The sequence below is a fragment of the Camelus bactrianus genome, chromosome 7 (assembly GCF_048773025.1).
Source record: "Camelus bactrianus isolate YW-2024 breed Bactrian camel chromosome 7, ASM4877302v1, whole genome shotgun sequence".
Taxonomy (NCBI): Eukaryota; Metazoa; Chordata; class Mammalia; order Artiodactyla; family Camelidae; genus Camelus; species Camelus bactrianus.
In genome coordinates this window covers 49,229,220-49,256,618 of record NC_133545.1, presented here as the reverse complement: position 1 = coordinate 49,256,618, position 27,399 = coordinate 49,229,220, and the positions used below count along the sequence as shown (strand labels likewise).

The window sequence follows — 27,399 nt, the reverse complement described above, 5'->3', positions numbered from 1 at the left end:
CAAGAAATCAGTCTTATTTTCCATTGGGAAAACAAACTGCTAACCTTCAAGTTACTAACATAGAAGCAACTTGGGAGGAGGGAGGGTGAAGGCTCATCACAAAAGACATAAATAGTCAGACCCTGTTCCCCAAATACACAGATTCCCAGCCTTGTGGGATTCTAAGCAAATAACCAGAATATCACTGAGGGCTAAACCTTCCTCTGTAAGCAGACATTTGCTAGCAGTGCCCTGGCCTCGACCCTCCTCACCGCGGGTCTTCAAGCCTGCTTGGCTAATTTCTTCCTTAATTCGCCTTCACCTTGGGAAAGAAGAAGGAAAACAAAGTTCCTCCTCCCCAGTCCCCAATCGATTACATTTCGAAGGAGAAGAAATAGCTGGAAAACCTCCCTCGTTTCCTCTGGGAAAACCGTCCGCCGGAGGCTACTGTGGGTCGGACCCACCTTTAGCTTCAGGTTGACAAATGTCTTCAGTGCTTTCTCAGTTCTGCGGGCCTTAGGGGTCCCCTAAAATCGCACTAGCGTCCGCCCTGTCTGACCTGCCCCCCTGCAGCGGCGCACATTTCAGCTTTTCGGCTTCCGGGTGGAGCTCACAGTAATTGAGTCGGGAGGGTTATTTTTCCTGGCCTCTCCTCGCGGTCCCGAGACTGCGGGGAGCTTTCGAAAAGACATCGCCTCCTACCCTCCGACGCCCTGGCAGCTTCTGAGCGCCGCCCGGGCCGCAGCCCCGCGGGAACCAGAATTGCGATTCTCGCGGCCGCAGAGAGAGGCTGAGGCCGGAGGGTGAAACCACCAGGGGTCCCAACGGAGGGCTTATTCCTGCCCGCTTCACATTTGGGGTCAAATCGCATTAACACCAAACCACCAACAGGGCGGGAGCAGGTGGTTAATTGCATAAAATAGAGTTAACTGCAATAGACTAACTTTACAGGCGGGTGACTTTGTTTCCCTCCGCAGCTTCGTCCTCATAAAAAGAAGGTCCGTCCCTCCTCCTTAGTTTGGAAGGCGGGGGAAGGTTATCAGCTGCTTCAGAAGAAGGCTGGTGCACACTGTCAGCTTAGGGTAACCGGCAGGCGGGCGCGGTAGGCGTGCGGGCTCCCATCCGCCCGGCTATTGGAAGCAGTTTTCCCTCACTCCTGCCTGGAAGGTAAGAGCTTTGGCATCTGGAAGTGTCAGAAAGGAGCCTTTTGCCATAAATCATCCTGAAAAGCATTCAAATCAGACAAGCGTCTAGAGACCCCTTAGACACTCCACCCTCAAAATCCTAGATCAAAGTGCAATTCCTGGAACCATAAACACCTATTATAAGCAAAATCCTGCTTATCTGGAGGATGCTAAAACTAAGGGGGAAGGAAGGAGTAATGGGCTTTTGTCTTTGTAAATCCCCTGCACAAATTCACAAACTATCTTCTTAACATTGTCAACTGTTTTTTTGGAGACAGCCAACCACAGTGCTTCTAAACTCGCCCACTACGCGTTTCTGGAGTCCTCCGAACAACTGGCGGGAGCGTTTAGCACGCGGGACTGGACATTAGATTTCGTTTGTTTTTTTCAACCAGCAGAAGCAGGTGCGAGAGAGTCCGAGGCTTGGGAAGTGGGAGGCGGAGAAAGAAAATTCACTTGGTGCTAGTTTAGAGGGCAGCAACCGCTCCTTACATATTACACTAGCGCTGCAAACCTCAGTGCAAAGCACTATTGTCCGAAACTTAAACTCCGAGCAGAAAACATCTGCCCGGGCAATTTCTGCTCTCGCTGAACTCCCCGGGCGGCATTACATTTGAACTATAAGACTTCTAATTTCCGAGATCTCTCAAGAGGGATCGTAGAAGGGACGAGAACACTAAAAGAGGACCTGGAGGGGAGATGTCACCTATTCTGAGAGAGCAATTTTCTCGCCTCGGAAATGAAAAGACCCCAGCTTTTTCCCCACGACTCCCTTGGTCAATCCAGAATCAACCGATTGTATTGAAATCTAAAGGTTGGAGCACGGATGGCCCGGCCCGGCGTCTACCGCGGAAGCTAGAGGCGGCAGGTCGGGTGGCGTGGGGTGGGAGTGGGGAGGAACGGGCAGGAGAGACCTCCCCCAACATACATTTCCTGCTGGGAGAATCGCTGGGCGCGCGGGTACCGCGAGAGGGGGCGTTATGAACCCTGCTGGCGGCGAGCGGACTCCAGGGTTATTATTCGGCACGTGTCTTTTACTCCTCACAATCCATTTCTTACGGGTAATTTATGAACGAACCTCTTTGATCAGGCTCGGTTTTATCTGTCCACTAGTACAGATGACAGACGCGGCTGCTAAAACGCCTGGTCCCCGCTGCCTGAAAGGTTGTCCCCCACCCCCTTCCCAAATGCTGTTGCTTTTTCTCTGGTGATCCCCACCCCCTGCCTCTTGGCTCCGGTCCCCTCCCACCAGCCCCGTTTGCTCTGTTAGTTGCAGTCACTCCGGGTATTTCTAAGTCAACAAAAAAGCTCCGAGCAGGGTCAGTAGGGAGCCAAAGCAGGCAAATTTGGGGCACGCTATGCCCTCGGTGCCACAAGTGTTGGGGTCCTAAGAAGGCCTCCAGCCACGGAGCAGAAGAACACGCTCCCAAAGTGCGGGGGCCCGCCTTCGGAAGCGAGAAGGCAAAGCTCTTGCAGTCAAGTCCCCGGGGGCCTGGCTTTGCTAAGAGAAGGGACAGGAGCCGCCATGCAGAGGGCAGCGTTAGTCCGCGGTTATCTGCCGACGGAGACTCATCAGAACAACTACTTTGGCTTAATTGGGGAGGGAAGGAGGCGGCAGGAGACTGGGAGAGGGGATCACGTTACGGGACTCCTGGTTCCTAATAGGTAAAGGAAAAGCGGACTCTCAGAAGAGGTTATTAATAGTAGATTTGTGTGTGGGGGGTGGGGTGTGTGTGTGTGTGTGTTAGTAGTATTTCATTAAAACCATATCCTGGAACAAAGAGTTGTTCTTTCATGTGTCTTTGCTTTGTTATTACTCTGACAGGAGTTCTAAAAACAGGATTTTCCAAATCAAAGGATCCCTGGAGTCGTCTGCCTCCTCCCAGCCCCCCTTTCCTTCACCAAACTGCTCTTGGTATTATTATCCCGGCACGAAGAATTCTTATACTCTTGATTTAGCCGGAGGACACTTAATAGCTGACTGGATTAAATATTGCAGACTCCAGCCTGGGCCATTTGAAAATCCGGGTCGTGGACTGTGCCTAACTTCAGAGAAGGAAAACTGATCTATGAGATGTGTTTTAAGTTTCACTCAGTCGGGGCCTGGAGAAAAGGAAGAAGAAGAAGGATTCTCTGCTCCAGGTCTCTTTTATATGTTACAAAGTTAGAAGTTTTAAAAGGTGTGTGTTGATAGGGGGTAGCAAGAGGAGTCAAGGGTGGAATGAGGCAGCGAGAGGCAACCATAGCAAGAGGCTAGTAGAAATTTCCTTCTTTCATGATGTAAAAGGGTTTTATAAGAACATTTTAAAAGAATGCTGCTCTGGAAGGCAGGATTCTGCCCCAGGAATGGAACATTGATTTAGGAGTGCTATCAGCCGACCTCTCTGAAGGATTCACTGTCATTGCTAAACTTGCAGTGCCGAGATGGTTGGAGTTTGTTGCTTGTTGGCTTTCAACAATAGTAACAATTTTTTGATTGGTGTAAAGTTTCAAGAACAAAAGAGGAAAAGAACTGTGGACTGTTTTGTCCATAACTGTGTTCAGAAATGGAGGTCTGGAAGCCTCAGAGGAAAGCTTTACATAGCAGAGTCAGGGAGTTGGGGTCCAACCCAAAATTCATCTAGGCTGGGCAGATCCAGAGGGGCAGGATCTGATGTTTTTGTCCAGGGCACTCTGGGGGCTATCACCAGATATGTTATGCACCCAAAGGTAATAAATCAAGGTTAAGTTCCTCCTGGGATGGCTAGATGGCTATTTAGATTAAATGCTATAGAGAGAAAAGATATGTCTGTTTATCTGGTCTTATGCATTTTTAAAAATGTCAACCCTTAAAGCTAATATAATCACTTTGAATATATTTAGTTCTGACCACACCTTTGGAAGTCCAAAAGGAATAATATAAATTCGGTCAGTAAAGTTAGATTTGATATTGTGGAAAAAATACGCAAACTTTTAAATTTTGTTTGAAGAAGAAAGCTGTGTGTATGGGTAGCTATATAACTTATAAGCCAGGTGCAATGTCAATTTAACAGACTTAGGAATAGTCTAATGCATTTAAATGAAGAGCCACAGCACAGTTCATTTATTGTACAACCTTAAAGTTATTCTCTTCAAATATTTAAAACCTTAATATGCTCAGAGACCCAGGCCTGTGCCACGTGATAATATTCACAACAACATCTATGAACATCCCTCTTAAATACAGAGAAAGGAATTATACTGTTCCACAACTGGGCAACTGCTAATTCATTTTAATGTATTTATAAACCCAACTTCCTTCTTGAATGTAGGGGGGAAAAAGTCCTATCTGTACAAGTCATTAAAAAATCCTTTTCAACCAAACTGATGATTTAACTTGGTAAAATCCCTACCCCATGGGTAGCAGGGATTCCCCAGAGCCCTGGATCCCGCCCCAGGAGGGAGGAATCACCCGCTCATCTTTCAGCCCATCCAAGCATCTTGGAAGTTTAGGGTCTGTCAGGCCTGGCATTCCTTCGCCCTTCTTATCACTCTCTACCCCTTCAAAAAGGCAATTGATTAGTTTCAGCTTTTCCAAACCGAGATCCGATATGTTTCTGAGGATCAAACGTCTTTGAGAAACCAAGAGAGAAACGTGGGGGAGGGAGGATGTGAAGAAAGAAAACTCCAGCGGGGAAGAAATTTGCCTTCTATCCAAACCATCCACACCCAAGGCACCAGAGGATGGGGTCGGGGTGGGGGTTCTGGCCAGGGGATTGGATTGTGACCTCCTGGAAGATGCACCTTCCCTTTCCGGAAGCAACTATTTAAAGAAGAAAATATATATCTAGAAAAGGAGGTTGATGATTTATGCCTGAATTTCCCCTCCAAGCATTTGCCTTTCTTGTATTTACAGGCGTGGCCCCATTTGCAAGCTGTACATCTGTTCTCTTCACGTGACATTTCATAAAAGCCCTAACATCTGGGCAAGATACACTTCCTTCAGGTACCTGCTCAACTTTTCACTTGTCACACTCACGTCACCCCGGGCGCGTCCCTTTCCCCCTCCCGCCTACCTCAGTGATGGGGTCTGTGGCACGTTTTGTTCCAGCCCTCTTCACTGGGGCCCCCAGCCCCAGATGACCCCACATCACCCCTCTCCCAGCGCCATCCTTGCCAGGGCCAATTTCTTTGGAAGACCCCCATCCTTATGTCTCCCGCCTCTGGCTCCACTGTGCAGGTAAGTGAGGACACCATCTTGAACCCAAGGAGAAAAGTCATATTTCCTTCGATTCTGGCTTCAGATCAAAAGCAAACAAAACAAACAAACAAACAAACCTGCCTAATAAGCAAATCAAACTCGCGCTTAGATTAGACAGTCTCATACACAGCCATGTACACTTAAGTGAATTGAGCAAAAGTGAGCAGCTGATTTTGATGACTGCTTTTCATTGAGACTTCACTCTCTCTAGTAGATGTTTAAACTGCATGTTTTACAGAAATTTAATTCCACTCGCTCGCAATCTCCTCTCCCCAAGAAAGCTGCCTTTTGGTATGAATGTTTTTAGAATTTTTTTTTCTTTTCCTAATCTGGAATTTTGTTCCTCTGTCCCCAGCCTAAATCTCACGCATAATTACGAAGACACATCTACAAACTCGAAGAGGGCAGAAAAAATAGAAGGAAAAGAAAATTGTCCACGTAAACAAGAAGGATGGCAGCCCTTCGAGGCCCTGGCTGAAACAAACCCCAAACGATCTCCTTGCAGGGAGCCCACGAAATCCCGGCTATAATTGAGTGTTTTCTTTGAGGTTTCTTGACCATGTGCTTTTTACCATGGTTACTGTGACTCTGATAGGAAAAGCTGGATATTCATTAAGATCCCGTCCCATCCCTTGCCCAAGGCTTATCTCCGTGGCCCTTATACAGGAGAATATAAAGGGCGGAATTTTGTGCCAGTGATTTTAACCTGCCCCACCTTCCAGTGACCTGCCACATGCTCCTTCTTACTTTATAGACATCTGGGAATTCCATACATGCCTTAAACTCCAATTACACACCTTCTTCAAAGGACACGTGCTTTGATTTGCTAAGAACATAAAGTGGGCTCACGTCCTGTAGCCTTGGGACAAAAGAGAGCGGAAAATATATCTCATGCCCTGTTTAATGGGTCTCTCATTTGCTGTTCAGTAAATAAGGATAATTAATAATCCTGTTTGTATTTTTCGAGGGCTTGGTTTCCAGGTGGCTGGGAAATGGTGGGGTGGCCGGCTTTTCGAAATTATGAGGAAACCTAGTTTTCCTTCCACTTTCGCCGGTGCTGGGTGTGCAGCACGCTTTATGACACACCAGTGGAAAATTCTGGAAAAGTGGCCCCCAGGGAACCCCCTACCGACCCAAGTTTGTCGCTAATGCAGGCCTGTCTCTGGAAATTTGAGGTTGGGCCTCTGCCTGAAGCTCTTGCTGCTGCTCCCTTCGCTACCGCTGACACTGGGAGCCGCCGCCTCCGCGCAGCAGCCCGACGCGGGCCGGGGGCCGTCCACGCCGTCCCGGGAGGCCACGGACATTGTCACTCTCCCCACCGTGCGGGCCGCCTGCCACCCACGCAGGGGAGTAGGGGCCCGCACCCCCTCCCGCGCGCGCCGCAGGTGAGACTCCCGCTCCCCACGGAGTTCTGTTTGGGTTTCCGTGGCGTTTGTTCCCCGCAGGTTTGTTTGTTTTTCTTCAAATTACAGATGCAGGGAAAACCGCCTGACATCATGAGAGCGGGACAAACGCTCACTTTGAAGGATTCCTGGGCAGGACTTCAAGTGAAATCATATGCCTGAGAAGAACTTGATACCGGTCTAGAGAAAATAACCAGTTCTGAGTTTGCCAAACCGTGGAATGTGCAAAATGCTCGACTTTTTTGCAAGAGGCCAAATGTCCCTTAAAAAGCTCCATTATGAATATGATCCTGAGGACCGAAGGAGCAAGAAGCTTGTGTTGTTGCTGAGTGTGGGAAAAAAGTACACATGTTGTGTGAGTTTCCGCTATTTAACGTTGTTTTATTAATATGTTCCACTTTGGGGAGGGTACCTGCAACTGTGCATGAATTATCATCTGTGCATGTGCTTGTTACCAAGTGTGTGCATAAAGAGGGAAAATGTGTATGATGGGAACAAAAATTCACTGCTTTCTTATGACTGAAGGCTATCAGTCCAACGAAATTAAAAGCAAGATTAAAAAAATTCTGTGCACAGTAAAGCGAACATTCTTATTCAATTGTTTAGAATTCACCCAAGATAATGTAATACAATACATTCCTTCCAGGGAATACATTCTGGCTAAAGAGTTAAAGCTCCCGGGTCCAGACACCTTTAAAATCTCACTTCTGAAACAGGCAATTCTTTCTAAATGTCCTTTAAATAAGAATAAGTAGCAAAATAAAATGAAATAAAATGAAAACAAGAAACGATAGAAAAAGAAACACAGGTGTCTTCATTTCTACTTAAAGGCAGAATTAGCACTGTGGTGTGTATGGGGTGAGGGAGGTTGGGAACACAGAAATAGTCAGCAAGCTGAAAATTGTATTCTAATAGTTAATATTTTCCACTGTGGATTCTTCTCATTCAAAGTAAAATTATTCACCACTTTTCTTTCATTCATTTGTTTATCTATGAAAGTCTCATGGAAAATATTACTTTCAGTTTAGTATTTAGTATTACTCAACATAAATGTGGCATTTGCTTTTCTCTCAAGTCTTTTATGAGAAAAGTAGAGAACCCCCCCCAAAGAAACAGAATAGAAAAAGAAGAAAAGGCAAATGGAAGGCTACCTTTTTTGAAACTTCTAGTTTCTATATCATCAGAGATAAGATGGAAATTACCTTATCAGCAAGGATGGTCAGCTCCATTCTGATGTACGTCAAGAAATCTGAAATATCAAATAGTCAGACCAAGCTAATGAACAAGGAGATTCCTCCATGAACAATTTAGAAAATGGAGGTGGTTCGATGACACACACAAAAGAGAATTACCATCTTGATACTCTCTCATCCTTCTAGGGCACCCTCTTTACATTTCTGTTCTACACACTCACACACACACTCCACACATATATCCACACATAATCGGTTTCCCATCTCATTATTTTGAAAAGGACTATCAAAATCTAAAAAATTATTTCCCCAGTTTCACTAATCTTTTAATTTAAGTAAATTCTACAGGCTCCATATTGTTAAACATAGTCTTAAAATACACACAATAATAAATTTACAATATTGTTCTGTCAGCATTCTATAATGATGTGTAGAGAGGGGGAGAAAAACCTTCAGGCAATAACATAACCTCAACCTGTGCTAAGCAAATACGATCTGTTTGGATTCATACACTTTTTTTTGTCATAGTCATTGCTTGAATTAGGCAGCAAAATTATTTTCCAGTGTGAAAGCATCCCTAGTTATACTTAAATGCAGTAAACTGGATATAAAAGTTAAGAACTGATACTAAATCACCATTTCTAATGGTATTCATTATAATAGCCAATATTTTTCTGGCCTAGAAATAACCAGAATGAAGTAAAAATCAAGCACTATTTGTCCTTGTTATTGTTTTACTTAACTTCATCAGATTTTGTATACATGTAAGAAACCAGGGAAAAATTCTGTGTAATTTTGTATAAAATCTATTTGCTAATGAACTGACTAGAAAATGAGCAGCTATAGCATTTAAAATTGTAACTCTTACAATAATTACTGAAGACACTGAAAGTTCAGGTTCTTTGTTTGTTTTTCACTTTATAGCTGTATGTTCTTTACATACATTTTGGGAGCATACTTCCCAAATGGGTAACATCAACATAGGGAAATATTCTTAACTTTAGCTTTCCTTTTTAGCAATTAAATGTCATCCTCATTCATGAAAGAACAGTAAAGCAAATTACTTTACAAATGGAATTCTCTTTCATGCTGAATTAAGCTTTATTTTCTATGCATTTGTATTCATTTATATGTGTGTACAGATAGGTAATTCTGATAATACTTTATTCATCCTTTCACTGAAATGAACCTATTATTTAAAAATCCTTATAAAGAGTAGAGGTCATGACAAAACTACAGTAACAAGAGAAAACAGTGCTGAATTCTTAGTGCTTATTTGCATTTAACTGTTTTATAGCTGCCTTCTCAAAATATAAGTTAGTGAGGTGAATTAACTATTAAAGTTTTTGCTGTCTGAGGACTTGATAAGAGATGAAGGAAGGGGAGATGCTAAGTCCACTGAGCACCAAACAGGAATAATGATGATAAAGCTGTCTTTCTAAATAACATGCCTGTACCTATCAGTAGCTAGTTTGAGTTTTTCACTGCTTTATTTATATTAAGTGCTTCCTCACCCTCCTGCATGTCTCCAGAGTTAAACAAGCAGGTATTTACCTCCAACTTAATCCTGAGCTTTAAAAATATAGACCAAACTCTAAGGTTCTTAAAATTTTCAATCATATTTATTTATTGCAGAAAAATAATATACAAAGATATTTACAAAACAATCATAAAAATATGAATGCATTTAGACACCGGATCTATTTGCATTTTACCATGGGTCATCAATAAATAAATAGAATGTTGTTTTTTTGTATTTTAAGTTTTTTTTCCCTCAGAGGAAGAATGAAAAAAGGAATTAACTGACTATGATTTTGCAAGTCAGTTTAATCCCAGTATCTTTATTTCTAAAGGTGTTCTTAAAATTCCTCTGATTGTTACCATTTAAAAATGGAGAAAGTCCATAATGATGCCTTTCCTTTCAGTGGCTGATTGGCACGACCTCTTGAGAATGCATGCATGAAAAAATAAAAATTAAAATAAAAACATTCTTCGTCAAAAAAAAAAAAAAAAGGAACACAAACAACTGTTCAGACTTCTATCAGAATGTAGAGGTGTGAGGATGGTGCCGCTGCCCGTCTGGGAATCACTGTCCACGGGCCTGTCTCGCTTTCTCTTTTAAAAGTGCGCCCCACGCCCTGTTTCTTTGAATTTGGGTTCTGCTCTTCTAATTTCCAAGAAAATCTTTGGCATATATATATATTTTTAGTTATCCAGCTCCAGAGTCTCTAGACTGTCCATTTTCTCCTTCTCTGGAAACAATGACATCTGCAAAAACCCAGAGGGGGGAAAATCGGTTATTGTTTAGGTCTCTGGCTGTTTTCTAAGACTAGTGAGCACTGTTCTTATCACCACCACGGAGAAATTACGCTGAACAACCTGGAAGGATTTCAGCCCAAGGGCAAGAGGAAGTGGGTGGGCGGAAAGAAGGAGGAGGTGGAATTTGGAAACATTTGTTTTAAGGAGAACGAAAACTTAAAGCCAAAAGAAAGGGAGGCGCTGGCAAGACTGTCCTTACCCATAACCCTCGAATCTTTCTCAGTCTTCCCTCCTATCTGTCACGCATACTCACGCACACGCACACCTTTCACAAGGGCGCATCCCTCTCTCCCTAGCGGGGAATGAGCTGCCTTCCAGGGACGCTCGGGGGATGAGGTGGCGGTGCCAGGTTGGGGTGGGGGGAGGCTGAGAGGGGAGTGGGAGACAGGGAGGAAGGCAAGGTGTACTGGGAGCCGCGGCCTGGCCGTCAGTCGGTCCGCTACCTGAGCGGCGAAGGGGCGCAGAGGCGCCGGTCCTTACCTAGGTCTCCGGCCCTGCCGAGGGGGTGGGGAGCTCCGCCTGCTAGTGGGACGCGGACATGGACCAGGCCCCCTCCATCCTCCAGACCGAGAAGGCGTAGCTGAGCCGCTCGTGGGCCACATAGCTGCAGCTTGCCATCTTGGAGTCCAGCTCGTCGCTCTGGAGGACCTGGTAGAGGAAGTCGATGTACCTGGCCGCCAACTTGAGGGTCTGGATCTTGCTCAGCTTGTCCGAGGGCAGCGTGGGGATGATCTTCCGCAGCGCGGCGAACGCCTCGTTCAGCGACTGCGTGCGTTGGCGCTCCCGCACGTTGGCCATGACCCGCTGAGTCTGCAGCTCCTCGTAGGACTGCGGACTCCCGCCGCCGCTGCTGCTGCCGCCGCCGCCCGCGCCGCCGCCGCCGCAGCCCGCAGACTTCTTGCCGCGCTTGCCTTGAGCCGGGCTGCCAGGCTCCTCGCCGCCTCCGACGCCCCCGCCCGCGGCCCCGCCGGGCCCCGCGCCGCCCCCCGCGCTGCGCCGGCTGCTGCGCCGCTTGCGCCCCCCGCGCTTGCCGCTCGGTGGCTGCTGCCGGTCCGGCTCCTCCTCGCTGTTGCTCAGGCTGTCGTCGGCCGGCGAGACTGGCGAGCTGGACACGTCCTGCATCATCTCTCGGGCGGCGACGCGCGGCCTCGCAGGCCCGGGGCAGAGGGGCGGCCCGGGAAAGAGGAAGAGAGCGGGGCGCCTCAGCCCGCCAGCTTCCCCCGCGCGCGGCGCCGGCCCGGGCGGTGCGGCCCGCGGAGGAGGGAGCGGGAGGAGGGACAGGGAGGATCTCCGCGGGGAGGGCGCGCGGGGGAGGCGGGGAGGGAGGCGGGAGGGGGAGGGGACGGTGTGGATGGCCCCGAGGTCCAAAAAGAAGGCGCCCAACGGCCGCACGCACACCCCGCTCAGCCTCCTGGAAACGCTGCCGGTGCCGGCGAGCCTGCGAGGTGTCTGGGAGTTGGGCGAAAGCTGCTGACTTGGAGGCTCTTATACCTCCGTGCAGGCGGAAAGTTTGGGGGCAGCAGTGTCATTGGCCTGACGTGGGGAGGAGGGACTTTTAGAAGTTTTATAGGAAAGTTTCCGCTTTCCAGCCCCCCTTCTCCGTCCCCACCCCCCTTACTCGGGGTCTAACAATTCGTCTTCCCAAACCATTCAAAAAGGACCTGGACCAGGCGGCCAGCCCCTCTGCCCGCCTCTTTGCTGCCCTCCCCCTTCCCTCCCCGCCGCCCTCCGCTCGCGGGCGCGGGGCGATTTCCTTCCGCGCTGGAGCGCGCGGGCCGCGCCCCCGCACCCGAGCGCAGCCGGGGGAAGTGGCCGGAGGGGACCGTCTCCACTGCGGTGTGGGTGCCTCTCGGAGTGGCTGTGACAGCAGCGGAGGCAACAGCTTCTACGCAGTGGGTGAAGTCTCATCTCGCCCCAGTACTCTCTGGGTCCGTGGGGCGGGTTTGGGATTGCTGGGGCGGAGGGAATGGCCAGAAAACTGACAACGGCGAAGCCCACTCGATGGTCAGGTAGACGGGCCCCTGGAGTCCCAAGGGCCAAACCACCGTGGCTGGCCCTAAGCTCGTGGGCGTTTATGAAGACGTGGCCACGCCGAGAACTGCAGATCTGCGCCCGGCCTGTTCTCTCAACCTTCCCAAAAAGCATCGGGGCCTTTCTTTTGCCTCCATAATGAACCAATCTATCACTTCCCAACACCCAAAGGACTAGACTTCCGAAGGTGCTAGAAAGAGGCAGAAGTTCGTTCTCCCGCGGAAGGCGGTCCTGTGCATGGAGAAGGCAGCAGGGTCGAAGGTGGGCAGCGCAGCGTCTTCGCCGCGGCCCTGATTGTCTGAACTGCTAGCCCAAGCTGGAGGACCCTGTGGCCATCTCATCCCCACCCCTCTTTCAGTTAAGGCCCTGCATTGTGACTTTTAAGGTCGGCTATAAGAGAGTGAGATGGGTGCTCAACATTGCCTGGACACGCGGGGCCGACGGCTGCGAGAGCCCCTTCCCCCTCCCCCCCCCTACTTCTAGGAGGTCCTGTGGGCAATTATGTTTCGAGTTCCCCAAACGCACCCCAGTTATCTGGATGCTTTACCATTTTAAGCGTTTCTATCTAATAAGTAACAACGAAAAGCCCCTAAGAGGGTGTTAATGCAGATTCTGGCAAGTCGGAAGCAACAGAAGTTGGTGAGCTGTAAGGGAAGGGAAGGGAACCCGCCGTGGAAGAGATGCCCATCTTTGCAATGTTAGACTTTTTTTTTTTTTTCCTATTTTGGAACCAGTTAGGCTAGAATAACCATTTCATGTTCATTCCTTACGTTGCAAAGCAAACTAGAGGTCAAAAGCAGTAGTTGGGTTTTCGGGCGGATTTTGGGGTGTGGAAGTTGTGTACCTTGCGCTCCGGTACCCTGCGCAGGCCGAGGTCCGCTCACACTCTACACGGTTTGGACTCGCAGGCGCGAATTAAGTCAGCGAAGCCGCCCTTTCTAGGCCGGACCGAGGGTCGCGGCCCACGGTGTCTGGAGGAGGAGGCGGGAGCCCAGGCGACGCGCGGGCAGGCCACGTGGCTGTGCCCCGCTGAGGCTCGCAGCTTCGGTCCCGGAAACTCCGGGTTCAGGAGTGCCCGGGGCAGGCCGAAGGGCGCAGCCTTATGGGGGAAGTGAGGGCAAGAAGAATCCCTTCCGCGGGGGGCGAACAAATCGAAGCTTTCCTGGGAGGGGCAACTTGCAGGGTTTGTCCGTCACTATTTTTACAAACTTTCAGACAGTAACGACAGGGTGCCAACATGTCTGCTTCGCGAGTCGCTTCCACACTTTAAAATGAAAGCCTGTCTGAAAATTAGTCTACTTGACCTCCACTTAATAGTACACAGGCAGGTCTTCTTAAAACAAAAAGATAAGTCGCTGCTGTGATTGTATCTTCTGCCTAGAGGATTTGATCTTTCGGAAGCAGTTAGAGAACTGGCAGAAATCCTGCCCTACTCTCTGCTGTGCTCTTTTGTAAATCTGAATTGCAGAATATTTCGCAATTCTTATTTGAACGTGGCTGCAGATATCTCGAAAAATTTCCACCTTTACCCATCTCTGCTTTTTTTCTAAAGACCAAAAATCTCAAATCTTAATTTTGTTTTGTTTTGTTTTCCTATTTAGCTGAATACTCAAAAATAAAGAGATCAAATAATTGGACTCTTTCCTTTGTGGCTATGGGTAAGCAAGACAGGAAAGTGTGGGCAAAGTGTAAAGGAAACCTTACCTGACCAAGGGGAATTGGGGTGAAGGGGACGGGGATGGAAATGGGGGCAGGGGAAGCTGGAGGAGAAATCGAGTCCGCAACAGCGCAGCAGCCAGGGATCATTAGTTAGCCCGACTTGCAAAGTAATCAATCTTGTAAGACTAGTTATTAAACAAGCGAGCCCAGCCCTTCTCCGGACACTCAACTTCTAGGGGATCAAGAGCATTCAGCCACTGGGTACAGGGATCCCCAGGACTGAGGTGATGCTATTGATGCTGGAATGCTTAGAAGGTTTAAAATGAATGAGCTAACAAGAACCATTCCCGGGTGCGGAGTCTTCTTGACAGAGCCACGATGAACGCCTTCAATTCTGAGAAAAATTTTCTCTTGAACTTTTCAAAGAAGTAGAGGATGAGAATGAGGGGTTTTGAGTGTTTATATGTTACGTTTTAAGCAGAAGGTTGTAGCTTGCCAAATGAATTGCCTTTCAAAACATCTAAGGCTTGACACTCCTTACTTTGCAAACTGCAACATTTCCTGGCCTGATTGTCCCATCTATATTCTGCTTAATATTTTATCTACCAGATTTCTTATCCACACTTGCTGGGGCAAGAATAAGGTAAGCTGTCTTCTTACGTGCTGAAGAGCCAAATAATACTAAATATTTTATATATGCAACAATAATGATAACTTCCACAATACTTGGTTTAACATTTGAAAGCTTACTTAGTTTTAAAATCTTAATTTCAGGTTCTTAAAAGGGGTCTTAGAAATTTCCTTTGGGACTGGACTTAGCCTGACTTGAAGGATGTTAGAAGACTACCTTCCTTGGGAATACTGCATTAATTGGAATTAGATCATTTCATCTACTTCTAAAATAAATCCCCTAAAAAATTAACTGAAAACACTCAGATAATTCAAAACGAGCTTTGTTTTCAAACTGCAAACTTGGTATCCTTCCTTAGGAATGTGTGCTGTATTAAAAATTGAAAAAAGAATACTGTTAAAAGTAACAGAATTAGGAATCTCATAATCAGCATATGCAATAAGTATGTATGTATCTGGTTTTTTTTCAGAGCTTGAATATGCACTGGCATTCTCTTAGCAACATTTATAAATACTTTTAGAGAGGGAAAAGAAACATACATACTATAGAATTGTTAGCAAGCTGGTACATATTGGAGTTGGGGCTTGGACAGAAAGTGAGTACTTAAATCTGTTCCGATTCTTTCTCCTCAGTTTTTGGATGACATACCACCTGTCTGCTGGCTTAGAGTTCTGCGAAATAATTTCTCTGGATTGCATGAATGAAGCACAGGACCATTCACACAGAAGAGGGCGCAGATTGGAAAACGCTGCAGTTGAGTGCATCTTAGATGAGACTACGTGTTCGATTTCATCTTATTTTGAACACTCCACAGGGATTGCTTAGTTTGATATTTAAAAGAAAGTTTTGTTAAAGTGGAATATAAAGTTTGTGTCAGTATAGGTGACTTGGATAACTCAGTGTTTCTTCTTCAGTGAAACAGGTAGCTTTAAGAATGTTTGAACACCTTACCCTAAATAAGAGGTCATTCCCTTTCTCTTTTAATGATAGTTTAATTCATGAATTTAACTGATTCTACTTTTCCCTGTCTGAATTTCTCTAAGAATAAGGAACTAAAATTATGAAAATTGAAGCTTCCAATCCAGAAATAAAATGAAAAAGTATACAGCACAAGACATTGAGTTGCCAAGGGCACCTCAAATGAGCCATATTTTCAAATAAATAAAACCTTTAAAATAGCTAATATTCTGCACTCAAAATGAGGATGAGATATGGAGAAATAATATATCAAACTTGAACGGAAAGAAGAATCAGAGTGTGGAAGAGTATATAGTCTTGAAGTGTCTTCCCCCTACCCTGTATTACCTTATTGGGTATGCATGCAAGAAAGTCTGTGTTTCAGCTTCTTAACCTTGTTGAAATATGCTCTCACTTTACTCATTTCAGAGTTGCTGGAATAACTGAAGAAATAATGTAAGAAATACACAGTTATTCATAGAGGCTCTTCTTGTGGCCACAATCTTCTTACACAGTAAGCATTTTTATCTCTTCTTTTTAATCATCTGATGATCAAGTAATTTAAATATAAATGGAATGATTTATGTTCTGTGTTTTTCCAGCTAAAGTTTCCTTTCCAATTACTCACAATTTTCATCTCTCTTCACTTCAAGGGATTTCCTTTTTTCACAAATGGCTCTTCCTGAAGCCTTAATTCCTATTTCCATTGTTTGGATTGATTCTTCCTTGAAAAACATGTTGTTTTTGCCAGTGACCACAAGAGGACACAATTTCCCAGAGAACTTTGTTGAAAAAGAGGCTTATAGAAGAGGAAAGCTAACAAAATAGCAAAAATACCACACAATCAATGAATGTCATTTGAGGGAATTTCTGATTTACATCACTTTTTGAAAACCTAAAAATGAGCTGGCTTTCAAGCTTTTGATTTTGGGGGGAAGATTTAATCTTTTTCTTTATTGTAGAACGTAAAAGAAAAGCGTACATTTAAGAAAATATACTAAAATCCTACCATTTTAAGGGAAAATAATTACTTTCTATTAGCATTTTTAAAAAAATAGCATTTTTCAACAAATAATTCAACAGAAGAAATTCATTTTACATTAGCAGAATTTTGTACAAAACTCTCAGTGACCTAGAATTTTACCTTTTAAATATTAGAGCCAAGTTTGGCAATGAAAAACAATTAAAAAAAATATGTATTACTATTCCAAAATGCCTTTGAACATTTGAATTTTCAGTCTGGGCACTTGGGATGTCTTTACATGAAAAATTACATGGAAATTATGTTTTATGGTTTGTCAGTTATATTGTAATGCTCATAGTAGGTTAAGAACTAAAATTATTTTTCAAATATATGGAAAAATAGGATATTTTAAAAGTGTTGACCCCCAACACTTCCCCAGAATTATTACACACATCTTTGACTTAATTTAAGGTCACCTTACTCTTTCCTACTACTTTTTCTCTAAAAAGGATTTTAGAGCATCTGAGTACTTTGTAAATTAGAACAAACTATGTTTTGATATTTTTCTGAAAGAATTTTATAGTTCTGGTGGAGTGCCATAACAACCAGGCTGGGAAATCCCCATTTCAGTGGAAACTCAATGCTTTTGCTTTGCATTTGTGTCTTTTTGCAGAAACATTCCTAATCACATTCTCTGAGACCCTGCTGGAGGGAGTGAGCAATGGACCAAAAGACCTGGAAATGAAGAAGAGAAAAAGATAAGAGACAAGGAACAGAGTAAAAATAAGGACATCAAGAGAGACAGAGCAGAGTGTGAAGAGGGAGGGTGAAAGAGGTAGCTGGAACAAGTGAACAAGAAAAACAGAGAATGTATGTATGTAGGGAGAATAAAAGGATTAAATGACAAGAGAAAGAAAGATACTAATGCACCTAGTGGGAAATAGAAAAGCACCAGGATTATTTGCCTCATATTTTCTGCTCAGAGATTGTTTCAAGTAGTTGTCTGTCCCTTGGTGTAGGCATTCAGTTTTAAAAATCCTTGTCATTCTCAGCCAAGTATAACAAAAAATAAAGAACAGGGTGGAGAGCCATGAAACTTTTAATTAAGGTTGACATTCATCTAATAGATATGCTCTATTTAGAATTACAGTGAAGATGGTAACATATTGTGGTCACTGGATCTCAAGATGGCGGCAGGAGGATGTTTGGGGGAATACGGATGCTGTTATTGCGAACCATGATGGGTGTTCAGAAATCTGTGGTTGCTAAGGCTCCAGGCTCATTAGTTATCTTCCGTTTCCTCTACCATGAATATCAAACTGGGTGCTTTTCCCTGTGGTTAGCCAGTATCAATGCCTTTGGCCTCCCACCTCAAATACCTCAGGGAAAGACATAGCTATAAGTGATGAGTCATCCTCACTGAAGACCTTGAGAAATTGTAAGGTTATGGCTCTGATTATGGTCCATTCAGGAGACCTGAATTCTGGTTTCACCTGGCCCTAATTAATTGCAACACATTTATTGATTCTTTTGTAATTTAACAAAAATGCATCAAAGTCTCAATTTTAGGTGCTCTGAATAAGAAGATTTTGTCTCTGACATCAAGGATATCACAGTCTAAAGAGAAATAAAACAGGAAAACAATTTTGTAAGAAAATGCTAACAGAGGCAAATGCTGTAATAGATATTTTCAAGGAGTGCCAAAGAAGGACACTGGACCTGATCTGAGGTAACAGAATGCCTTTGTGCATTGGGAAATTGCCTCACTGCAATGGTAGCCTCCAAATAAACTCCCAGGAAGCCTGTCCCAGAGAGAAACATACAGAAAGGTCCACAGACCAAATTAAGATGCACATGTCACATGGCTTATTGAGTCAATTTGAAACATAAAGTAAGAAAGAGAAATAGATGGAGTAGGTTAATATACTACGATAGGTTGCAAACAGGCAGGAAGGACCATGCTACCCAGATCCTGGGGTACACAGATATACAGTGTTAACATGTTTTGTTTCTCTCTCTCTCTCTCCCTCCCCAGCACCCTTCCTTGCTGATGGTGTGGTTAAGAGGTCCAAAGTTAAGGGTGAGCAATGATGGAGGGGACTAGGTCACTGGAGCTAAATACATTTGCTCTATTAGAGAGGCACAGGACAGATACTTTCTTTCATAGCTGAGGCTTGATACTTACCTGCTGAGCAGCTATGGATTTTCTCTGTCTTGGCCAGAGAACAGGTACGCCAGATTGGATGTGACCAAAGGCAGCATATTTAAAACCTCATAGATATGGGTGCCTCATGAATATGGGATTCCCTGAGAGCTTCATGACACTTTGATGCTTACATAGTCTTTCTGTCCCTTAAGAAGAAGAAATCTCTCTGGTTACTTATTTCCAAACTTAATATCATCAATTCTCCTTGTTTCTTTTACTCATTTTTGGCACAAAAGTTTAGACCCACAGTTGGCCGCAAGTGGTTTCCAGAACTAGAAGGAAACTCATTCTCATCACTTAGGAAAATGCTTTCAGGTTCCGTACATCCAAATCTTAGAGTTATAAGCAGTCATAGTGAAAACGTTTTCACCCATAAAACTTGACTAATCAGACTAGATAATTTCTAACATCTTTTACATACTTTTCAACTTTTTAGCAGAATTGGGTATTCGTAAGTAAAACAGCAAACATATATCACTGTTTTCCTGTAACACTTTATCTCAGCTTTAGTCTTGAAGGATGAAGAGGGATGAACCAGATGAGAAGTAGAAAGGGTGGGAGGAGAGAAAGACACTGGGAGTGGCATGGGCAAAGCATGGAGGCATGAGCATGCAGGGCCTTTTCAGGGACCTGTAAGGGGTTTTGTATCGTTGGAGGTGGAATGGGTGTGGAAGCAGCAAGAAATGATACAAAATCGAGATCACAGCAACTTTATGTGCAGAAATTAGGGTTTTATTCTAAATGCAATTGGGAAAACTGAAGAATGGTAAGCAGGGAAAGAACATGATCAGATGTATATTTTAGAAATATCTGCCTGTGGACACACAGTGCATGGGATGGATTAGACAGTCATGTGATTAAATTTAGGAAGTTCTTGCATCAACCTACAAGGTACCTAAGGTAGGTACGTTATTTTACTTAAGAGAACTTAACACCATTGTAGTAGCTTTGGGATGTGCACAGGATAATATAATGTTGAGGAAAAAATGACTGGATTTAGGGAGATTTGGAGGCATCAGTTTCCTCATCTGTAAAATGAAGTAATTGGATATGTAATTTGAAAAAGTTGGAAAGTATGTAAAAGATGTTAGAAATTATCTAGTCTGATTAGTCAGTTTTATGGATGAAAATGTTTTTGCTATGACTGCTTATAACTCTAAGATTTGGCAATATCTGGAGCCTGAAAGCATTTTCCTAAGTGATGAGAATGAGTTTCCTTCTCGTTCTGGAAACCACTTGCGGCCAACTGTGGGTCAAAACTTTTGTGCCAAAAATGAATAAAATAGGCAGTGAAATGGTTTGTAGTGGGGGCAGAAGGAGCTCCCTCCAAAAACCACCTTCTGCTTCCCATAGTCATGCTTTAAATCTGTCACTGGTCACTCATTAATTTGAGGCCTGGCATTGTCCTCTCCAGGCTCTTCTTTTAGATGGCAAGGTCTCCAAAGTGAGGTAACATATTAGGTCACTAACACCTTCGAGCCAATTAGATTATATGATGTTTTCTCAAGAAAGAAGGGGCTCAGGCTAGCAGAAGGACACTGGGACATACTGGAGAGGACAGACTGAAAGGCAAGGAAAATTGTGAAGAAAGGAAAGCTGTGGTACTAGGGCCTTTGTGAATTTTCCAGGTGTGGGCTTTGGTCTGGTATCATGGTCTTGTCTGAGATTTCCATGCCTGCTATTCAGTGTGGCTGAAGCTATCCAGTTCTGTAGTTTGGTTTTAATTCTAGGTACAGTACAATGAGATAGCGAGGAAACCAGACCCCAAAGGCCTTGACTCATCATCTCTTTTGTCAAGGTCGTAGAACCTTGAAATGTGTCTATCAAAGGTCTTAGAGCCTTAAACTCTTCTATTTCGCTATCAGATATGTGTTAAGAACAAACAATAGTCCATGATCTCTTTGTTAACTATATATAATGGGCCTGTTTAGCTGTTGTTATGTTCAAGGGCACAACTATTTCCAGGGAAAACAAAGTGTATATAATGACTGAGAAAACAAAAACAGCCACCGAGGCTCATAAGCAACATTAATGGCAATTTTAATTTCACAGACCGGTATTTGGACTGAGGAGAAACAATTGTTTGAAAATATGCTAAAGAGAAAGTGAAACACCTTAATTCTGGAGCACATCAGCAGACTTAGAATACCTGAAGAGCAGACACTGCCAATGAATTGTATTTCATTTCTTTTTTAACTGGGTCATTCTCCAAAACAGACTATAGTCTGATATAGTTATTAGAAAAAATAAACTGTACTTCTAGATTTATGCAACATTTATTCACTATTGTTTTTATTATATTGGTTCTTATTTGAAAATTGTGCACCCAGGTATTTTACAGAAATTCATTAAAATATTTTATCATACCTTGTTTAACACATTTAAAATGGGACAGAGAGAATTTCATGGGAAAGACTTTGGTAAGACAGAATGACTAGTGGATTTTATATGTGCATACGTCAACAACAGAAGCTGCAATCACAAGGATGCTTTAGCTTTTGTCATTTCCAAGAGATGATAGGTATGGCAGAGGATCATCTTAATGGAGTAATTCCATAGAATGAAAGCAGAATAAAAATAGGAATCTAGGTAATTTCCCTAGATTAAATTCATTGACCATTTTACTTTGATTTACTATAAAATTCTTAAAACATTACACTTGCAGAACTGGATGAATGGCTTATAAAAAAAATCACTTCAATGAAATCATAGACTACTAGGGCTAGAAGAAGGTTTAGAAGTCCAGAGCACTTCCTCCTTTGTTGGCAAGGCCAGGTGGCCACACAGAACAGTGTAGTGGATGACAGCCCAGATTCTGGAGCCAGTCAGCCTAGGCTCAAATATGGCTCAACTTCTCACTACCTGTATACCCTAGATGTGTTATTTACCCCTCCATGGTTCCTGTGAAAGGGAGATGCACATCATTACCTGGTCGTGATGGTGAAATAAAGTCGTAAGTGCTAACCTTTTAAAATGGTGCTTGGCACTTGATACAGGTTTGATATTATTATTTACAATTAGGACTAAGTTATGCAGTACCCTGTAGATTGAGATGAAGCATTTAAACTCAATTCTAAGTGCAAAAGGAATGGTTTAAAGGGTAAATGAAAAAATGAACTGATGATCCAGATCTGTCTGAAGAGCACCTGTTCTTATACCTTTGTCTTACTCCCTGAAGACTCAAAGTTCAGGGTGAGGACACTAATTGGAGGAGGTTCAATAATTTATTTATACCCTAGCTGCCAAGAAATGGTAAGAGGAGGCATATGGCCTCTTCAGTTTCTGTACTGGGTGGTGTCTTGTCTGAGCTAAAGACTCTCATATTCAGCTGTCCACTTGGTACTACAATGTGGGTTTCTCACAGACATTTTGGACTTACTGTCACTCTCAAATAACTTGTTCCTTCCACCTGTGCAAATCAGTAAATTATTTATCTAATTGTTTAGTTTGAAAACCTAGGAATCATCATTAATCCCTCTGTTTTCCTTAGCCTACCCTCTCCTCCATCCAAGTGATCACGAGGAGCACAGTCTCCTAGCAAGACTGACAGAGTGGGTATTCAGGCAATAGCAGGAAGTAGGTTTGGATGTGGTGGTGCATTCAGAACTTCAACAGAGATGGCATCTCCAGAGTCCATACCATTGAGACTCTCTGTAGTACAATTTGGTGTTGAGTGGCTCATATTGGATTCTGTTTCACTTGTGTTAGTATTTTCTTCCCAAGTAGCCTAAATGCCATAAGAAACCAAACTCTTTTCATATTCTTCATAGGCTCCATAATATACAAAATGGGTACTTCATAAATAATTGTTTATTTATGACTACTCTTTTAAGAAATGTATAAAAAGCACTGGTACTATCATGGGTCAGATATTCCTCAGTTTACTTTAGTGTTACCTTAAACCTACATTTAGCCAATATACTCGAAGGAAAGTGAAATGGAGTACTATCTATTACTCAAAAATCAAAGGTTAAAAATACTTGCTTTAAAAATATTAATTTGGAGACTATTTCCTCCTGCAAATATTCAATCAAATATTACCACTAGCTGTTTTCTGAAATTATTTGATAGTCAAATCTGGTCTTGCTCACCCAAATGCTATAGCTAATAATTAGAACAATGTTTTATTTTGCATAGGAGCACCAGAAGGACATGGCACAAATATTGGTGAGGAGGAAAAAAATACATAATATAGCAAAAATTATCAATAAGTTCTCCATTTTATCTTCTTTGCAAAGAAGACGCTGAAGCAATTGACCCTGTGCTGGAAGAGAAGGAAGGCCTTTCAGCTGTGTCATTTCAAAGAGCCAGAGGTTTCTGTAATATAATGGTTGGAGGAGTGTGCTAAGGGAAGTACCCAACCTGAGGCTGTGGCAATTAAGAGTAGGAAGGTAGTTAATTCTTTGACTGCTGAAATGTCAATCCTGTGCTTTTCTTGATTCCTTAGGATGGCACAACCACTTAAGGAACAGCCCCTTCTGGTTATGATACGAAGACATCACTCTACCACAAGTGTCAGAACTCAGAGTGTTCACTTAATACCATCTCTGGGGCAGGAATAATGCTGACCCAGTAAATGCGCCAAGATCTATGGCATGTATGGGCTTTTCTTTGAGGGAAGAGAGAGTAGAAAAGAGGCTATTACAGTAACCAAAGTGAGAGGTGACTGTAACCTAAACTGGGGTGGTGACAGTGGAGTTAGAATTTGAAAAAGGTGGTTAGATTCTAGATATATTTTGAAGGTAGAGCCAACCAGATTCACTAAAGATATGAGGTGTGTGGGAGAGAAGTCAAAAATGACTCTAAGGCTTCTTATTTGAGTAAAAGAAAGGGGGAGTTGGTACCCACTAACATGGAGAAGGCTTTGGTGGAGCACATTTCAGTGGAGATAGTTCAGTTTCAGACATGTTGAGTTTGAGATGTCTGTTAGAAATCCAAGTGTAACTGTTGGGCAAGCAGTGGGACATGAGTCTGGAGTTTTGTGAGAGAGGTCTGGGCTGGAGACAAAATTTGGAATTTATCAGCATATGGATAGCCTTTTAAGGTATGTAACTGGAGAAGATCACTGTGGGAGTAAGTGTGCATGAGGAAGACATGAGGGCTAAAACCAAAAAAAAAAAAAAAAAAAAAAAGATGGTGATCACTGCAGTGGAGAAAAAAATAGATCAGAGAAGGGGTATAGGGATTAATGGGGAGGATATAATATTTGTGAAATTACAGCTAATTCACTTTCCTAAGAAGACTAGGACAAACTGAGAAGAAGCAATAATCAGTAATAAAAGACATAAAGAAAATAGTTCTCCAGAGTAGGAAAACAAATAAACAGAGTTCATAGAATGGAACGGCCAACTATTCCAGGCAAAGTGAATGAAAACAGATCCAAACCCATAAATATTCTCAGAAAAAAGTTGAATATCAAAGACCAAGAAACCATCCCACAAAGCATCCAGATACGAACATGGATTACTTATAAAGGAATGAAAATTGGGCTACTTAGGTCTTCTCCAAAAGAACACATGCCAGAAGAATGCTGTAGTCCAAAAAGTTCATATACCCAGCCAAAGTCACATTTACACATAAAAACAAGAATGGAAACACTCAGAAAATACCGTTCTGTCCTCTTAACAAGAACAAAAGGTCGAGTGTATTCTTAGCTTACTGAGAATGACACAAGAACTGTGGTGAACAATGATAAAAGGAAACATGGCAACTTAAGCCTAATTGATTGTTATGAAAATGCCAAGAGCAAGTGCAAAACTAAACTAAGAAAATTCTTAATAGGGAACGTATTATAAAAATGTTATATATTTATAAATTACTTTCAGAAAAATTAATTCCAGGAAAGTATTTGAGGTAGATGACATAAATGGAAAAAAGTCAGCAAGAAGATGTATATTAAAAATAAGTAAATGAATCAAAAAGAAAGCAGAAGAAAACAGTATATAAAGTTAAACTTAGCTAAGTTAGCACCAGAATGAATATCCTATGTCCTATGTTTTTTTGTTTTTTGTTTTTTTTGGTGGAGGGAGCGATCTATAGCTTATGTTTAAGAGGCCTGGGATTCTAGGAATCTAGTTATCTTTCTGTCCTATGTATTTTTTAATGGTGGATCAGACACTTGGCTCTAAGAAGTCTAGTATACAACATGAACAGGTATCACAAACAATTGTAGATCCACAGAGTCCATGAGGAAACACACACGAGAAGTCCACTATTCCTGGTACTGTGACCTGAAAGAAGTTTTTTTTCACTTAAGTTCACTGGATAAGGAAGCATTGGGTATTATAAAGGACAGTGTCCTTGACAACATCTGTATTTTAAATACCCAACAAATTTCACAGAGCTTTTTTGTTTTCTTTGAATAATGTCATTTAATATAAGATTATGACATTATGGTGGCAAAAGCGATTTACTAAAAGTAATTTTTGCAAAGGCTAATTTCTTCCTGATTGTGTAGTTTATCCTTACATGGGTTCTACTGTTAAAGGAAGAAGGGGAGAATGAATATTGTTAGATAACTGGTAGGCTCTTTATCAAGTAGTGCACCAAACGGTCATGATCCTTGGCTTCAACTTGGCTCAGAGCTTAAAATTTCCTACTTGAGACCTACTCATAGGCTGCATTCTATATGGCCATTTTACCCAGCCTGCCAATGCTTTTCCCCAGCAGCCTCAATTTTAGAGCATATAAGTATAAAATAGCACAGAACTTACAATGTATTAACCACATTTCTTCTATTCCATCCCCATAGCAGCTATTTCTAATGTTCCCACATAACCCATCCAATAACTGCATGAGTTGGTTAAATATGTGTCTCTCATTCTACTGTGAGCACCTTGTAGGAAAGACATCTTAACCAAACTAGAAAATTGTGTTGAGAAGAGAGCCAAGTCCATAGTAAGCATACAATAAATACTTGATAGATTTTGGTCAAATTGGTAATGAAAGTGAGCACAAGAAATGGATGCTGATCAGAGAAAGAAAATTCAATCTGATCCAGCCCAATTTGAATGTAAACTGAGCCTACATTATTGCTACTTTTCACTCTCTCCTCACTGTGACATTTATGTGCTTGTTTAGTTTAGGGTGACACATAAGAATGACCATGAATATTTGACTTGGGAAAGGGGAGTCAGGAAATTGTTCACCTTCTTGATCATTTTGTCAACCCATCTTTCCCAAAGGAGGCTTTTATGTGGCCCAATAACTTCACTAAACTGTAATAAAATATATCTTCATGTTTTATTTCTCTATAATTTCTGTAGAAAACATAATTTGCATGCATTTTTACAGAAGGAAAGAATCTTGAAAAGAAACTTTTAATCTTATGTGCTAGCATATAAAATATAGTCAGTGAATCCAACAGACAATGACCAGCATGAAAGGAAAGGAAGACTGTCTGTGGGGAGAGAAAAAGAGAAGGAAGAAGGGAAGCAGGAGAGATCTATAGTGATTGTATTATAATTATTATTTGTTATACATAGCCACTTATCCTTGTGACATGAACGATAAATGAACGAAACTAGTACAACTGGAATACAGTACAACAGATTGAAAGCCAATTACTAATGACATAGGAACATTAAAAAGCAACTACAACTAAATTGTAGCAAATCAGTCAGAGAATGAAGGAAAAACATTAGATTTATGAAAGCGTGAAGTACTCTAAAGAACACCCACAAAATCAGAGACATAATAATGGCATTATACTTTAGGCTGATGAAGAAAATGTTATAAGTCATATCTTCTGACTTGGAAATTCTCCCAATGGTTGGAATTTTATTTCAAGAGAGCCTCTATTTCTGAATTAAATGCCATAAATCTGAGAATTGTATTCACTTTTGTCACTTGATCCATTCAGTAATAAATTTATGGTAAGCCTCCATGAAAAGTTGCCAGCCACCTTCAGATTCATAGTCAAAGCTAGTTTGAGTAGTATCCTTTCCTCTTAAAAAAGATGTTTCCTTGGAGTTTGTCTATACTGCCCCTTGAAGCTAAGACTCTCAGTATTTGTGACCTCGGTGCTGCTTCTGACACTGTTTTGGTGCCTTAGCTGTGATGTTATAACTTAGCAAATTATTTATTTTACTAGCATTGCATGTAGACAAGAACCAACCTTAGATTTCAGCCCAGAAGTTGTGTTTTACTTTTGTTGAGATGATTAAATAAACATCAAACAAATTTTCTCTGCTTTAGTGTTAAAGTTTCACATTTAGAAGTTCATCTCAATTTTAATTTTGTTAAAAAGCAGGAAAATAAAGTGGACAAAAAGAGAAAAAACTCTGAAAGTAACTGATCAGTAGCAGAAGGGTTGTTATACCCAATTTGACTCATGGGATGGACCTGGCCAAAACAAAGGATAGCTTTATCTAATGGTCATATATTTTTCTCACCTCCTAGTTTTTTTTTTTTTTTTTGCTGTTCCAAGCATCATAAATATGATAAACATCACATATAGGTTACTTTAGCTAACAGCATATATTATGATTAATTATGAAACAGAGACTAATGAAATGCATCACCTGAAGGAAATACTAAGGATTATGTGGTCTTGAGGTTGCAGGCTTTTCATTAGAGCATCAGGCAGTAGAATGCTATATATGTGTGTCTCTCTCTTTTGCATATACACACAGGCATACATAGACATGTATTTC

The 27,399-nt window shown here is 42.5% G+C and overlaps 1 protein-coding gene and 2 long non-coding RNA genes across 3 annotated transcripts; 2 read left to right on the top strand and 1 right to left on the bottom strand.

Moving 5' to 3' along the window:
• Positions 1 to 2,477: 2,477 nt before the first annotated feature.
• On the top strand, positions 2,478 to 7,953 carry LOC123611899 (uncharacterized). Its single transcript, XR_012508398.1, has 3 exons — positions 2,478 to 3,305; positions 5,038 to 5,127; positions 5,738 to 7,953. It is a non-coding gene; the product is annotated as an uncharacterized LOC123611899 (long non-coding RNA).
• A 1,625-nt stretch (positions 7,954 to 9,578) lies between these two features.
• TWIST1 (twist family bHLH transcription factor 1) lies at positions 9,579 to 11,562 on the bottom strand. The gene is made up of 2 exons (XM_010967176.3): positions 10,778 to 11,562; positions 9,579 to 10,246 (listed from the first exon to the last, which is right to left on the bottom strand). Exon 1 carries the CDS (start codon positions 11,420 to 11,422, stop codon positions 10,820 to 10,822), a length of 603 nt encoding a protein of 200 aa, XP_010965478.2. The 5' UTR covers positions 11,423 to 11,562; the 3' UTR covers positions 9,579 to 10,246; positions 10,778 to 10,819.
• Positions 11,563 to 11,824: 262 nt separating this feature from the next.
• On the top strand, positions 11,825 to 21,020 carry LOC105078596 (uncharacterized). The gene is made up of 4 exons (XR_012508183.1): positions 11,825 to 12,189; positions 15,251 to 15,371; positions 16,005 to 16,089; positions 17,213 to 21,020. It is a non-coding gene; the product is annotated as an uncharacterized LOC105078596 (long non-coding RNA).
• The last annotated feature ends 6,379 nt before the right edge of the window (positions 21,021 to 27,399 follow it).